A 13660-nucleotide genomic window follows, 5' to 3' on the forward strand; every position below is an offset into this window, starting at 1 on the left:
CAAGAGCCCAGTTTGAAATCAGTTAGAATACTATTGTGTTTTAATCTCTCATGATGAGTGCAATTGAGGTTTTTGGAAATAGTGACAAAGGTGTGACTTGTTTGCAACATCAAAACTATCAAGATAGGTCAAAAGAGTACAGAATCAACACAAAAACATATACTGAGGGCTGATTTAATCATGGTTTAGAATGAGATAAAGAAAGACTCTGCTTGAGGTGACAGCTTGTTTCAACACATTGGGGAGAGCCAGAGCTCTCAACGTTAACTTGTAAAATGCCAGATCTAGGCTAAATTTCATAGAACAATACAGCACAGAACAGGCCCTTTGGCCCTTGATGTTGCGCCGACCTGTGAACTAATCTAAGCCAAGCCCATCCCATCAGAAGGTATTTTTCTTCCAGAAATTAGATTTCTGGAGCAGACGGCCAGATTGAAGTTGAAGCTGATTCATTGAATTCTTTAAACAGCATGCAGGACTTATTTTTGGGCTGGGGTAGAAATCATCTCATCCTTATCAAATGATCAATTAAACATTAAGTACTGCAAGATGTTATCATTCCTAAAGCAAGCTCCGAACTTTTGATGACCTAAAAGGGGACAGAGACAATTGGATTTTTTTTCTCCCAAATTGGTCTGAGATTTCATTTGGATTTTTGTCACTGTCATCTGATTACATAGTCACTGGATGAGTGACTCTGCAGAATGCTGGAGAGAACAGCATACAAACTCCACACTGATGGTGAGTGCACCCTATTCTGAAAGCTCCTTGGATAAGGCATTGACTGTCATTGTCATCTCACCTCTATTGCTTTTTGTCTGTTTCAAATGTCTTTTGCCTCTTTGGCAGAAGAACACTTGGGGATACTCACAGAAATTGATTTTTTTAAAAAAAATGTCTTTGTCATTGATTCTGATGAGAAATGTGTTCCTTCTTCCAATGACGCCATAACCTTTGTGTAGGTCACCATATCAAAACCTGGCAGGTTTTTGTCTTTCACTATCAATTGTTAGCTGCATATTTAACAGTTCAAGATTATTTGTTCTGTGATTAATTAATTTCACTCTTTTGAGCGATTCTCAATGGGAGAGAGATTAAACTCCCACAGGACAAGAATTCTATTAAAAGGGTTAATGCATCCTTATTTATTGCAATTCCATGTACGAATAAAATTCACATCCTTGTGCTGTCTGATAATGTGTTACAGAACAACAGGTTGAATAGAAAACTCAGGTGAAAACAAATCACGAATATAATGATCCACAAGCAATCAAAACAGGTATTTTATTAAACTACGGATTTCTTTAGTGCACAAGTTTTTCTTAAAACATAATCTGGAAATTTCACAGGAGCTTTGGCAACCAAAGTACAAGAAAATAGCCTCAAATCCATTGAGGAAGTTGACTCAAGAGGTTGTCTGTAATAAAAAGCCTTTTTATTGTTCGGCTAAATTTATTTTGCCAGTTGAATTGAACAATAAAAGTGCAGTCGACTAGGTCACTTCTTCACTTCGCCAAGATCTTCAATGGAGTCATCATCCACCTGCAAGAATAATCTACAGTAATAAATTGAAGCCACTTAAAGCACAAGAAAAATTATGAAGTAACAACTTTGCATTCAGTCTTATGTTATGCAGAGAAGCAAATAACCAAGAAACAAAACGTTCTTCTACCTTTAATCACTATTATATACTCACAGGCAGAGTCATACAGCACAAAAACAAACCCTTTGCTTCATCTTGTCTATGCCGACCAAGTTTTCCAAACTAAACTAGTCCCATTTGCCAGCATTTGGCCCATATCCCTTTAAACCTTAGAGATAATGGGAACTGCAGATGCTGGAGAATTCCAAGATAATAAAATGTGAGGATGGATGAACACAACAGGCCAAGCAGCATCTCAGGAGCACAAAAGCTGACGTTTCGGGCCTAGACCCTTCATCAGAGAGGGGGATGGGGAGAGGGAACTGGAATAAATAGGGAGAGAGGGGGAGGCGGACCGAAGATGGAGAGTAAAGAAGATAGGTGGAGAGAGTATAGGTGGGGAGGTAGGGAGGGGATAGGTCAGTCCAGGGAAGACGGACAGGTCAAGGAGGTGGGATGAGGTTAGTAGGTAGATGGGGGTGCGGCTTCGGGTGGGAGGAAGGGATGGGTGAGAGGAAGAACCGGTTAGGGAGGCAGAGACAGGTTGGACTGGTTTTGGGATGCAGTGGGTGGGTGGGGGGGGGGGGGGGGGGGGGGGGAAAAGAGCTGGGCTGGTTGTGTGGTGCAGTGGGGGGAGGGGACGAACTGGGCTGGTTTAGGGATGCAGTAGGGGAAGGGGAGATTTTGAAACTGGTGAAGTCCACATTGATACCATATGGCTGCAGGGTTCCCAGGCGGAATAGGAGTTGCTGTTCCTGCAACCTTCGGGTGGCATCATTGTGGCAGTGCAGGAGGCCCACGATGGACATGTCATCTAGAGAATGGGAGGGGGAGTGGAAATGGTTTGTGACTGGGAGGTGCAGTTGTTTGTTGCGAACTGAGCGGAGGTGTTCTGCAAAGCGGTCCCCAAGCCTCCGCTTGGTTTCCCCAATGTAGAGGAAGCCGCACCGGGTACAGTGGATGCAGTATACCACATTGGCAGATGTGCAGGTGAACCTCTGCTTAATGTGGAATGTCATCTTGGAGCCTGGGATAGGGGTGAGGGAGGAGGTGTGGGGGCAAGTGTAGCATTTCCTGCGGTTGCAGGGGAAGGTGCCGGGTGTGGTGGGGTTGGAGGGCAGTGTGAAGCGAACAAGGGAGTCACGGAGAGAGTGGTCTCTCCGGAAAGCAGATAGGGGTGGGGATGGAAAAATGTCTTGGGTGGTGGGGTCGGATTGTAAATGGCGGAAGTGTCGGAGGATGATGCGTTGTATCCGGAGGTTGGTAGGGTGATGTGTGAGAACGAGGGGGATCCTCTTAGGGCGGTTGTGGCGGGGGCGGGGTGTGAGGGATGTGTTGCGGGAAATACGGGAGACGCGGTCAAGGGCGTTCTCGATGACTGTGGGGGGAAAGTTGCGGTCCTTAAAGAACTTGGACATCTGGGATGTGCGGGAGTGGAATGTCTTATCGTGGGAGCAGATGCGGCGGAGGCGGAGGAATTGGGAATAGGGGATGGAATTTTTGCAGGAGGGTGGGTGGGAGGAGGTGTATTCTAGGTAGCTGTGGGAGTCGGTGGGCTTGAAATGGACATCAGTTACAAGCTGGTTGTCGGTGGGCTTGAAATGGACATCAGTTACAAGCTGCATGGCATGGGCCCCAGCTATGCCTGCCTCTTTGTAGGTTACGTGGAACAGTCCCTCTTCCACACCTACACAGGCCCCAAACCCCACCTCTTCCTCCGGTACATTGATTACTGTATCGGCGCCGCCTCTTGCTCCCCAGAGGAGCTCGAACAGTTCATCCACTTCACCAACACCTTCCACCCCAACCTTCAGTTCACCTGGGCCATCTCCAGCACATTCCTCACCTTCCTGGACCTCTCAGTCTCCATCTCAGGCAACCAGCTTGTAACTGATGTCCATTTCAACAACCCCCCTCGTTCTCACACACCACCCTACCAACCTCCGGATACAATGCATCATCCTCCGACACTTCCGCCATTTACAATCCGACCCCACCACCCAAGACATTTTTCCATCCCCACCCCTGTCTGCTTTCCGGAGAGACCACTCTCTCCGTAACTCCCTTGTTCGCTCCACGCTGCCCTCCAACCCCACCACACCTGGCACCTTCCCCTGCAACCGCAGGAAATGCTACGCTTGCCCCCACACCTCCTCCCTCACCCCTATCCCAGGCCCCAAGATGACATTCCACATTAAGCAGAGGTTCACCTGCACATCTGCCAATGTGGTATACTGCATCCACTGTACCCAGTGCGGCTTCCTCTACATTGGGGAAACCAAGCGGAGGCTTGGGGACCGCTTTGCAGAACACCTCCGCTCAGTTCGCAACAAACAACTGCACCTCCCAGTCGCAAACCATTTCCACTCCCCCTCCCATTCTCTAGATGACATGTCCATCATGGGCCTCCTGCACTGCCACAATGATGCCACCCGAAGGTTGCAGGAACAGCAACTCATATTCCGCCTGGGAACCCTGCAGCCATATGGTATCAACGTGGACTTCACCAGTTTCAAAATCTCCCCTTCCCCTACTGCATCCCTAAACCAGCCCAGTTCGTCCCCTCCCCCCACTGCACCACACAACCAGCCCAGCTCTTTCCCCCCCCCCACCCACTGCATCCCAAAACCCGTCCAACCTGTCTCTGCCTCCCTAACCGGTTCTTCCTCTCACCCATCCCTTCCTCCCACCCGAAGCTGCACCCCCATCTACCTACTAACCTCATCCCACCTCCTTGACCTGTCCATCTTCCCTGGACTGACCTATCCCCTCCCTACCTCCCCACCTATACTCTGTTTCTTTACTCAGAGAGTAGGAAGGGAATGGAACGCTTTACCTGCAACGGTAGTAGATTCGCCAACTTTAAGTACATTTAAGTCGTCATTGGACAAGCATATGGACGTACATGGAATAGTGTAGGTTAGATGGGCTTCAGATTGGTATGACAGGTCAGCACAACATCGACGGCCGAAGGGCCTGTACTGTGCTGTAATGTTCTATGTTCTATGAACCCTTTCAAGTCTCACATCTTTCCTACAGCAAGGAGACCAGAATTGAATGCAGTATTTCAAATGTGGCCTAACCATTGTACTGTATAGCCGCAACATGACATCCCAACTCCTATACTCAATGCAATGACCATTAAAGGCAAGCGTACCAAACACCTTCTTCATTACCCTGTCTACCCATGACTCCACTTTCATGGAACTATGATCTCAAACCCCAAGGTCTCTTTTGTTCAGCAATACTCCCCAGGACCTTACCATAGGTGTATAAGCCCTAGCCTGATTTGCCTTACCAAAATGCAACACTTCACATTTACCTAATTTAAACTCCATCTGCCACTTCTCAGCCCATTGGCCTATCCAATTAAGGTGATCAAGGTCCTCATATGCTCTGAGATAATCTTCTTTGCTGTCCACTACACCACCAATTTTGGTGTCATCACCTCCTACATTCACATCCAAATCATTTAAATAAAATGACAACTCAATTGGTGAGGTTACAGAGATAGTAGGAACTGCAGATGCTGGAGAATCTGAGATAACAGGGTGTGAAGCTGGATGAACACAGCAGGCCAAGCAGTATCAGAGGTGCAGGAAAGTTGATGTTTCGGGTTGAGACCTTTCTTCAGAAATTTGTAAACTCTGTGTTCACCTGGCTTCACACCGTGTTATCTCAGTTGATGAAGTTGTTGCTTTGGCTGGTAGCACGTTTGATGACTGAAGATAACATATCAGTTTAATTTATACTAAATTAACTTCCTGTAGTGTTACTTATGTTTCAGAAAAACCTCAATTTCATCTGTCAACAACATCACCTCAATGAATTTTGACCCGGCACAATGCAGAGTTCTGCCTCTATGCCTTGACCAGGAATCTAATGCTTGTCTTTTCTCCCCTCTCCAGAATTCCTCCCCCCACCCCCCAAAATCTGGACATTTCACATGGCCCTCTTATCTTCTTTTGTAAATCAGAAACAAAAACAGAAGTTGCTGGAAAAGCTCAGCAGGTCTGGCAGCATCTGTGAAGAAAGAATTAGTGTTTTGAGTCCGGTGTCCCTTCCTCAGAACGCTTACTTTGTTCTTCCTTTCCTCAGTCTCTACTGACGTCTGTCTGAAATTCTTCTGATGCGCCTTACTAACTTAAGCCTCTTGGTCCTAACTGCCTCTTCACCATGAATATTCAGTCTTCCCACAACTTTATCCCTCATTCGGCAGCCTTCAGTCCTTCTGCTGTTTGTTTGAACATTCCCCAACATCGTCCTCTGCCTGGCTGAATCTTTTAAGTGCTTTCTCCTTTGATGCTTCAGTTACTTCCAATAAGGGGTCACCGTCAAATGCATATGAACTCTAGCTATGCTATGCTTGCTTTTTTTATGAAACATTCTCTCCTTCCTTTCCCCTATCCCAGTATATTAATGACTGTGAATCAGTGGAATATCTTAATCTCTCTCTAGGTGGGAAGTTTTATCAACATCAACCTTACTTCCAGATACCATTCTTCCTGCAGCTTCACAGATTCCACCTCCAAATAATTCTCTTCAATTTCTCAACTACCTACCTTTGTGGAATGATTATTAACTAATATCTATTATAACTGCAATGACCAACAGGTACCATGACCACACTTTCCTCTACCCTGTTTCCCCCCATCCCTTTTATCAATTTTGATGCTAGGTCTCAGATGCCAGATCTGAATATTCCCAGCATTTTCTGTTTTTATTTCAAATTTCCAGCATCAGTAGTATGCTGCTTTTGTACATTCCTATACATGATTAAGATCACATGGTACAATTGCATGGCTTTCCTAGGTCAATTATTTAAGCTAATCCTCAGGCTTTTGACACTTGCATCTTTCTCAGTTTTCACCCCAGAGTATCTAGCTCCAAGTTGAAAACAGCTCCCTCAAAATAAGAAAATTTATTTTCCAGCTTTTCCTTTGTCAAAAGAAAATAAAAATTTGTACTGATAGTTATTTACAAAATGTGTAGTTTTTAACAAATACTACACATAATAAACCAAATAGTGTACTTAGTCTCTTAAGTTTTATCCTCTAATGTAAAATGAAGCAGCCAATTGTTCTCTCAATTTGAAATTCTCTTTCCTATTTTCAAAATATCTGCTTCTAGTCATATAGGAAAGTACACCGATTCTGAATAATAGTTAGGAAAATTGTACCCTGAATGATGTATGCAGAAATTTTTCTGTATCTCACGTGGAACTTGTACACAATTAGGAATTACAAGCACTGATTATGGTAGTCACAGACAAACAAGTCTTTCACAGTCTTACCTCTGGCCATTTTTCTTGAATAACATCCAGAATATCATCTGTAACATCACCCTGAATCGTGATTTCATCTTCTCCTGTAACTGATGCTCCACAGGAGAACTTCTGAGCAAAGAATCTCTGTGCTTCTTTTAGTTCGATCTCTGTTAATACAAAAGAGATCCATCAGTAATGGTATCAACCAAATTTATGTTCCAGATTCAGAACAAAGTGAGGATGAAGTACGCCCGTTTTATCAGGCAATGTAATTTACATGTCCAATTGTCTGCTCCAAATTAAATAGTTAAAAGATGCATCACTCATGTTGTGACTGGGGAACAACAAATCATAATAAATAGAAAAGAATTCTATCCATGAAATGTCCCCAATCCACATTTTTCACACCCTCCACAATGCAAGAAAAATTAAGAGGTCAACAAGAGAAAAGAGTAAATACTTGCCAAAAGTCGCAAGGCCACATACTCTGGTTACATATTTCTTTTTTGCTCTTGGAATTTTAGCTATTGTAACCTTTTGGGGTGCTGTCTTCTTTTTTTGTTTAATTATGCCTCGGCCACCTAAAGGAAAACAACATTTGTGGCAAAACTGAAGATAATTCCTTGGGCTATTCTAGTCTTATATGAACAGATCACACATAATAATTTAACCAGTATACAAAGCAAGTCCGACATACGTTTGAGATGAACTTGTCTTTTAAGCATTTTTACGATTCTAAGTTCACCAAGCTCCTGTCACATTAGCTTGGATTTGTGGAAGGTATGTGACACTTAGTAATGGCAGTGAGACACACACAATGGTTGCTGAGTGAGCTGGAAATTTTAAGACCATAACGTGCTTGTTGGTGTAGATCACTCTAAATTCATAACTAAATTTGAAAATTTCACAGAATGTGAAAGTATGTTCTATATCTTCATTTGAAATTTTAAGTTATATATCTTGTTACTACCATTATGTGAGACCTAAATTGTGCTCAACATATATTAAGCAAGATTATGACATCTAAGTAAAGCTGTAAAGGTAATTCATTATGCAAGGCTGTTGTGCAGTCCCAAAATGGGTTATCAAGATTCGTGTGTAGACTAGTAACTTGGGTAATTCTCAAAATTATTGACTAGTTAAGTAGGCTGCATTTGGGCCAGTGCAATCCATGGTGGCATCAGTGGCAGCTGCATTGGTGAGGTCCAGCAAGGATATCAGTGAAAGCTAGATGACCCTGAAGAGGGGTAACTCCTGCTCCAACAGCAGCAGTGCAGCAAAGGAATCTTGTAGCTGGCCATCAGGCCCGTGGCGGAGCACTTAATAAAAAGGACTGTAAAGTTGAACACTATTTCTTTATTTTCCTGACTTTGTGTTCTAAGTTTTGGTTTATTTTCCTGTGTTTTCAGATGGCACCAGAGAGTGGCAACACCGTACAACACTTTTCACTGTATTTTGTAGCAAAATACATATGACAATAAATAAATGAGCATATACACTTGATACAAAACTTGCTTGAATGCATCAGTTATGCCTCAGCAAGTTTAGGCAATTAGGCAGATGCAAAAGGGCCACAGTTAAGTTTACTGATTTAAGTCAGGAAAATGATACAAGAACTATAGTGGCTTTGGAACAAAGGAGTGAAATTGGTGAAGACTTCCCATTTCTGCTTACAATGCTGTGGAAGTGTTTAAGTCTGGTTGTTAGGTGACAGCAGTAATAGGCTCACTTTGATGGCAATCTTGAGCAGTCAACATTCACTATTTAGGCGTCCTTATGAATTAATGTCACTTGGGGAATGTATTGGAGGAAGGTTATACAAGGAATTGTATCTCAGCAAGGAGTCAACACTTCCAGGTGCAAAAAAAATGGATGGAATACAATTATGTAGAAATCTAAACTGTTTCTTTCAAAAATGTTCTCTTCACAAATATTGTTTTGCAGTCTTCTATGGGTTAACATAAGTGCAGTGGTGTCTCACAGAAAACCAAAGCAGCTGTAGAAATGGGTAGCTTTTAATTCCAAGGCAAACTATTTAAATTTGTAAATAACCAGTTAGCAGTTACTAACATTTGCACAAATTAGTGGCTGTTTCCGAGTTCCTGAAGATCCGAGACCCTCTCTGGTAAATTAGGTTTGTTGAGTTAGGTCTGTGCAACCAAAGCAAGGATGAAATGAAAGAAGTCTGGAATGCAGACAGTAGAACCACAGAGTACTTGGAATATGTAAATAACTTAATAGGATGAATAATGCCTCATAGAAGGTGTTAATCTATAAACACTGTGGAACATAGTGAGTTTTGAGAAGATTTGTAGCTCAGGTTGAGGTTCTAGATGTAAGTTTGCTCACTGAGCTGGAAGGTTAGTTTTCAGACGTTTCGTCGCCATTCTAGGTAACATCATCAGTGAGCTGCCGGTGAAGCGCTAGTGTTATGTCTCACTTTCTATTTATCTGTTTAGGTTTCCTTGGGTTGGTGATGTCATTCCCTGTGTTGGTGATGTCATTTCCTGTTCTTTTTCTCAGGGGGTGGTAGATGGGCTCCAAATCAGGCTTACAGATGATGTTACCTGGAATGGTGACGAAACGTCTGAAAACGAACCTTCCAGCTCAGCGAGCAAACTTACATCCAGAACGGTGGAACATATTTAAAACGGTTAAATATTTTTCAGTGGATGATTGCAACTAAGTTCAGTGGATATTTCAAATTACTTGCAAATTAAGAAAGTGATCTTCTACACCAACAAGCACGATGCTGATCTTAAAATTTCTCTCTCACTCAGCAACCATTATATGTATCTCACTGCCATTACTAAGCATCACATACTATTCACAAATTGAAGCTAATGTGACAGTTACCAGCCCCAAAGAATATAGATTTAAAGAAATGCTTAAAAGGCAAGTAGATTTTATTTAACATTAGCTTCTATGGCTAATGAGGATGGAGTGTTGATTCCAGTTTGTTCCCAGAAATGAAGCTGTTAAGTTATGGAAATACAAGTATGGTTGAAATGAAAATACATTTTGCTAAAGATTTTCATTTTGCACTCATCATGACAATTTGCTAGAAATACCAGTGTAAAGGGAAACCAATATTTATACTCTATTAGAACAGCGTGCCAATTGGCTCACAATTGGAAATGGACTCTGACTGTGATTCAGCGAATAGTTGTGCCTGTTTCAACTCAACAAAACAGGAGCAGCGTGCAGACATATTCTTTCTGTCTGCAAAGAACTGGAGCCTGTGCGGTAGCACGTGTAGCTTCCTGTATTTGAGCGTGCCTCATTATAAGTCTTACTGACGATCCTAAAATGATTGCCAGCATAATTCTTAGCAAAGCCAGGATTATTTAGTAAATATTGTTCAATTACCAAATCACATCAAATGTTGAAAAAAGTGTTGAGAGTTTTGTAAGCATGTGCTGATTGCGTAGTCAGTACATTGGCTCTTTACAACAGCCAAAAGGGGTATGCTGTTTGATATAGCCTGCCAATCCTTGTGACGTATGGCCTCCATATTTAGCATCACACTGACTCTGAAATTCATACATCATATTACACATTTGCGTGATGGACAAAATGTCTTTTTGGATTGATAGCAATATCCTGTTAGTGGCGAATATCTTTTGTGTAGTTACTGTATAATGGCTCAAACTTTTGAGAGACCTTACAGAGTATTTGGAGGTGGATTTGGCACTTTTCTAGGCCTCAGTATATCATTTCCTATCACAAGTTTGAACAACACTGAAGCTAGCTATTACATGCTGTTACCAAGCAGTACAAACAAGTTGCTTCTCACGTCCTTTTTAAATCTTTCTCCTCCATACCTTCTCATTTTGAAGTCCCTCACCCTAGGGAAGAGACCTTTGCTTTTACCTTATATAATACCCTTGTGATCTTATTAGGTCACCCCTCAACCTTCTACGCTCCAGTGAAAAAGATCTCAGCCGCTCCTCATAACTCAAATTCTCCAGTCCTAATAACATCCCTGTAAATCTTTTGAGCCCTGTCCAATTTATTAATATCCTTCCAATTGCATGGCAATTAGAACTGCACCCAGTACTCCAAAGTGCTCTCACCAACGTCCTGTACAACATCACATCCCAACCACGTACTCGCAAAGGTCTCAGCAATGAAGACAAGTGTGCCAGACACCTCCTTCACTACTCTGTCTATCCATGATGCAATTTCCAAAGAACTGTGTACCTGAACCCTGAGGATTCAGCCCCAAACAATCCTTCCAAATCCAGCAGAGATTAACTTGTACTTCATCTACTGTATCCATTGCTCCAGATACTGTCTCTTCCACGTCAGGGAGGCCAAATGCAGATTCAGGGACCAGTTTGCAGAGCACCTGCACTCTGCATGCAGCAATCAGCCTGATCTTCCGGCTGCCATCCACTTCAACTCCTCCTCCCACTCCCCGGTGACATGTCCATCCTTGCCCTCCTCCACTGTCAGAGTGAGGCCAAACGTAAACTGGGGGAACAACACCCCATATTTCACCTTGGAAGTTTACGGCCCAACAACCCGAGTATTGACTTCACCAGCTTCAAAATCTCTCTACTCCAAACCCGTCTGTCTTCCTTCTCATCTATCTGCTCCACCCTTCCCACTGACCAACCAAAATCATCCCCTACCAGTGTCCACCTGTCTCCATCTCACCTACTCTCACTCCAACTCCACCCATTCCATTTATTTTTGGGCTCCCCTCCCCCAACTCAGTCCTGAAGAAGGGTTTTGGCCCGAAATGTTGACTTTCCTGCTCTTCGGATGCTGTCTGACTGACTGTGCTTTCCCAGCTCCACATTTATTGACTCTAGCTCCCAGCATTTGCAGTCCTTACCGTCCTCACGTGATCTAACTTTACTAACCAGTTCACCATATGGAACCTTGTCAAACAAGTCTCTGGTTCACTTCTTGGGTAATGTCTTAACTAGTGTCAACGTGCTTGTTTTATAATTTAAACAAAACTTGGTAGTTAACTGTCTGACATTATTTAATTGCTGTATTCTCTAAGGCAATGACTCTACTGATTGGAGTCTGCTTGCCAACCACATCAGCATTCCCTTCTCATACACTATAAAAAGGTTGATTTTTTTTTAAGATTGGTATTTCTTGCAAATTGTTGTGATGAATGCAAGACAAAAAGCTTTGACAAAGTGCCTTTTGTAGGTTGGTATTACCAAACAATTTCATGAATATTTAAAATAAGGACACAGTAACCTCGTCTTTGTTTCTTTTTTTCTTCTTCCTCTCCAGTTGGCGGTTCCCCCCCTCCTGCATCTTGTTGGGGGCTTTGATCTGTTTTATTAAAAAAAATGCAAAGCTTGGTGAAATCTCATTTAAAATGAAAACTAACAGCTAATCATGGAGTAATCAAAGCAACCATTATCTCATTGAATGGCTTGAGACGCTGAGTGCTTAATTCCTGCTCCTAATTCCTATGTTTGTATAAAGACTTCCAAAATGTGGATGCTAAAATGTAAGATAAAAATTCGATATACAGACAATAAAAAAACAGGTACTGAAATTGCAAGAGCTAAAAGAAATCCAGAAAAGAATGTATCAGTATCAGTACTTCTGCCATTTGATCTGAAAACCTACAGAGATCTCTTCTAGAAGGCAAAGTAAAGGGCATTGGAAAGATAGGTCAACTTAGGTGTGAATGGATGACAAATGTAAGAATGGTTGCATCTGAGCCACCATGGATGTATGAGGACGCAAGAAGACGGAAGAATGTGGCTTTCCATGACAAAAGATTTTCTGACAAGAGGTGCTGTAAAACACTCCCCAGCAAAGCTTCAATCTTGTGGTTGGGTTAAAAACAGTGTTCACAGTTAATTCCGCAAGCAACAAATGAAGAAAGATTCCCTGGCAAGTGACCAGGTATTTTCTGAACAATTAGCATCAGGATTCACATTACTGTACATATAAAACAAAGAATACTTATGCTGAATCAGAAGTGCAACATTCTCTAAATTATCCAAGCATTGTGTGTTTGACTGCACTACCACTTACTAGACATTTCAATCATGGTGCCACGCTCTTAAGTAATAACATTGTAAAATATACAGTGTCATCCTCATCCTTGTTTTAATACAAACTGTTAGCAATTAGAAGAACAAGACATGACACGGCGCTGTGTATGCCGAGGGGTTGTGGTTGTACTGCACATCACAATGCTCAAATGCATCATGTCTGAAGAGCTGAGTCAATAGAAAAGCTGCTTTTTTCATGTCTGCCATTTATATCACGACTTCCTTTTTAAAGCTAGAACATCATGCAATTGTTACTGGAAATAGTTTGGCCACAGCCAGATGTATCAAATGTATAAATGTATCAAAATTGCAAGAGAGAATTGCACTTAATTATTAACACTTCATTCGCAGATACCAAATACATATACACCATTAAAGAAGAAGGTAAGAAATAATGCCCCAGTATAAATTACAGCATGAACTTAATTCTGTAGACTTGTATCCTTAAAGCATTGTTCCTCGAGACTGAAAAATATGGAAGAGTTTTGTTTTGTTACCTATACTGAGTTTTGCAAATTCCTCTGGGCAATTCTTTTCCAGCCATTGTCTGCACTTGGTATATTGGGGCATGTATTCACAATACTGTAAGAAAGCACATGTTAGTAATTACTGAAAGAACATAACTGAGTTAGAAAACGTTTCTCTTTGAGACAGCATGTTTCCTTCTGTCTGCCATGACAAATGCTGAAGGAAGAATTATGTACACAACCCATT

General features: G+C 42.2%; 1 protein-coding gene across 1 annotated transcript in view; it reads right to left on the reverse strand.

Moving 5' to 3' along the window:
- Window positions 1-1267: 1267 nt before the first annotated feature.
- denr (density-regulated protein) overlaps window positions 1268-13660 on the reverse strand; it is a 32890-nt gene continuing 20497 nt past the window's right edge. Inside the window, exons 4-8 of the mRNA XM_048556480.2 lie at window positions 13444-13528; window positions 12132-12209; window positions 7373-7489; window positions 6936-7075; window positions 1268-1542 (exon numbers count right to left, since the gene is read on the reverse strand). Coding sequence (XP_048412437.1) covers window positions 1498-1542; window positions 6936-7075; window positions 7373-7489; window positions 12132-12209; window positions 13444-13528 — 465 coding nt within the window. The 3' untranslated portion in view covers window positions 1268-1497. The remainder of the gene's footprint in view (window positions 1543-6935; window positions 7076-7372; window positions 7490-12131; window positions 12210-13443; window positions 13529-13660) is intronic.

The sequence above is a fragment of the Stegostoma tigrinum genome, chromosome 26, assembly GCF_030684315.1.
Source record: "Stegostoma tigrinum isolate sSteTig4 chromosome 26, sSteTig4.hap1, whole genome shotgun sequence".
Classification (NCBI taxonomy): domain Eukaryota; kingdom Metazoa; phylum Chordata; class Chondrichthyes; order Orectolobiformes; family Stegostomatidae; genus Stegostoma; species Stegostoma tigrinum.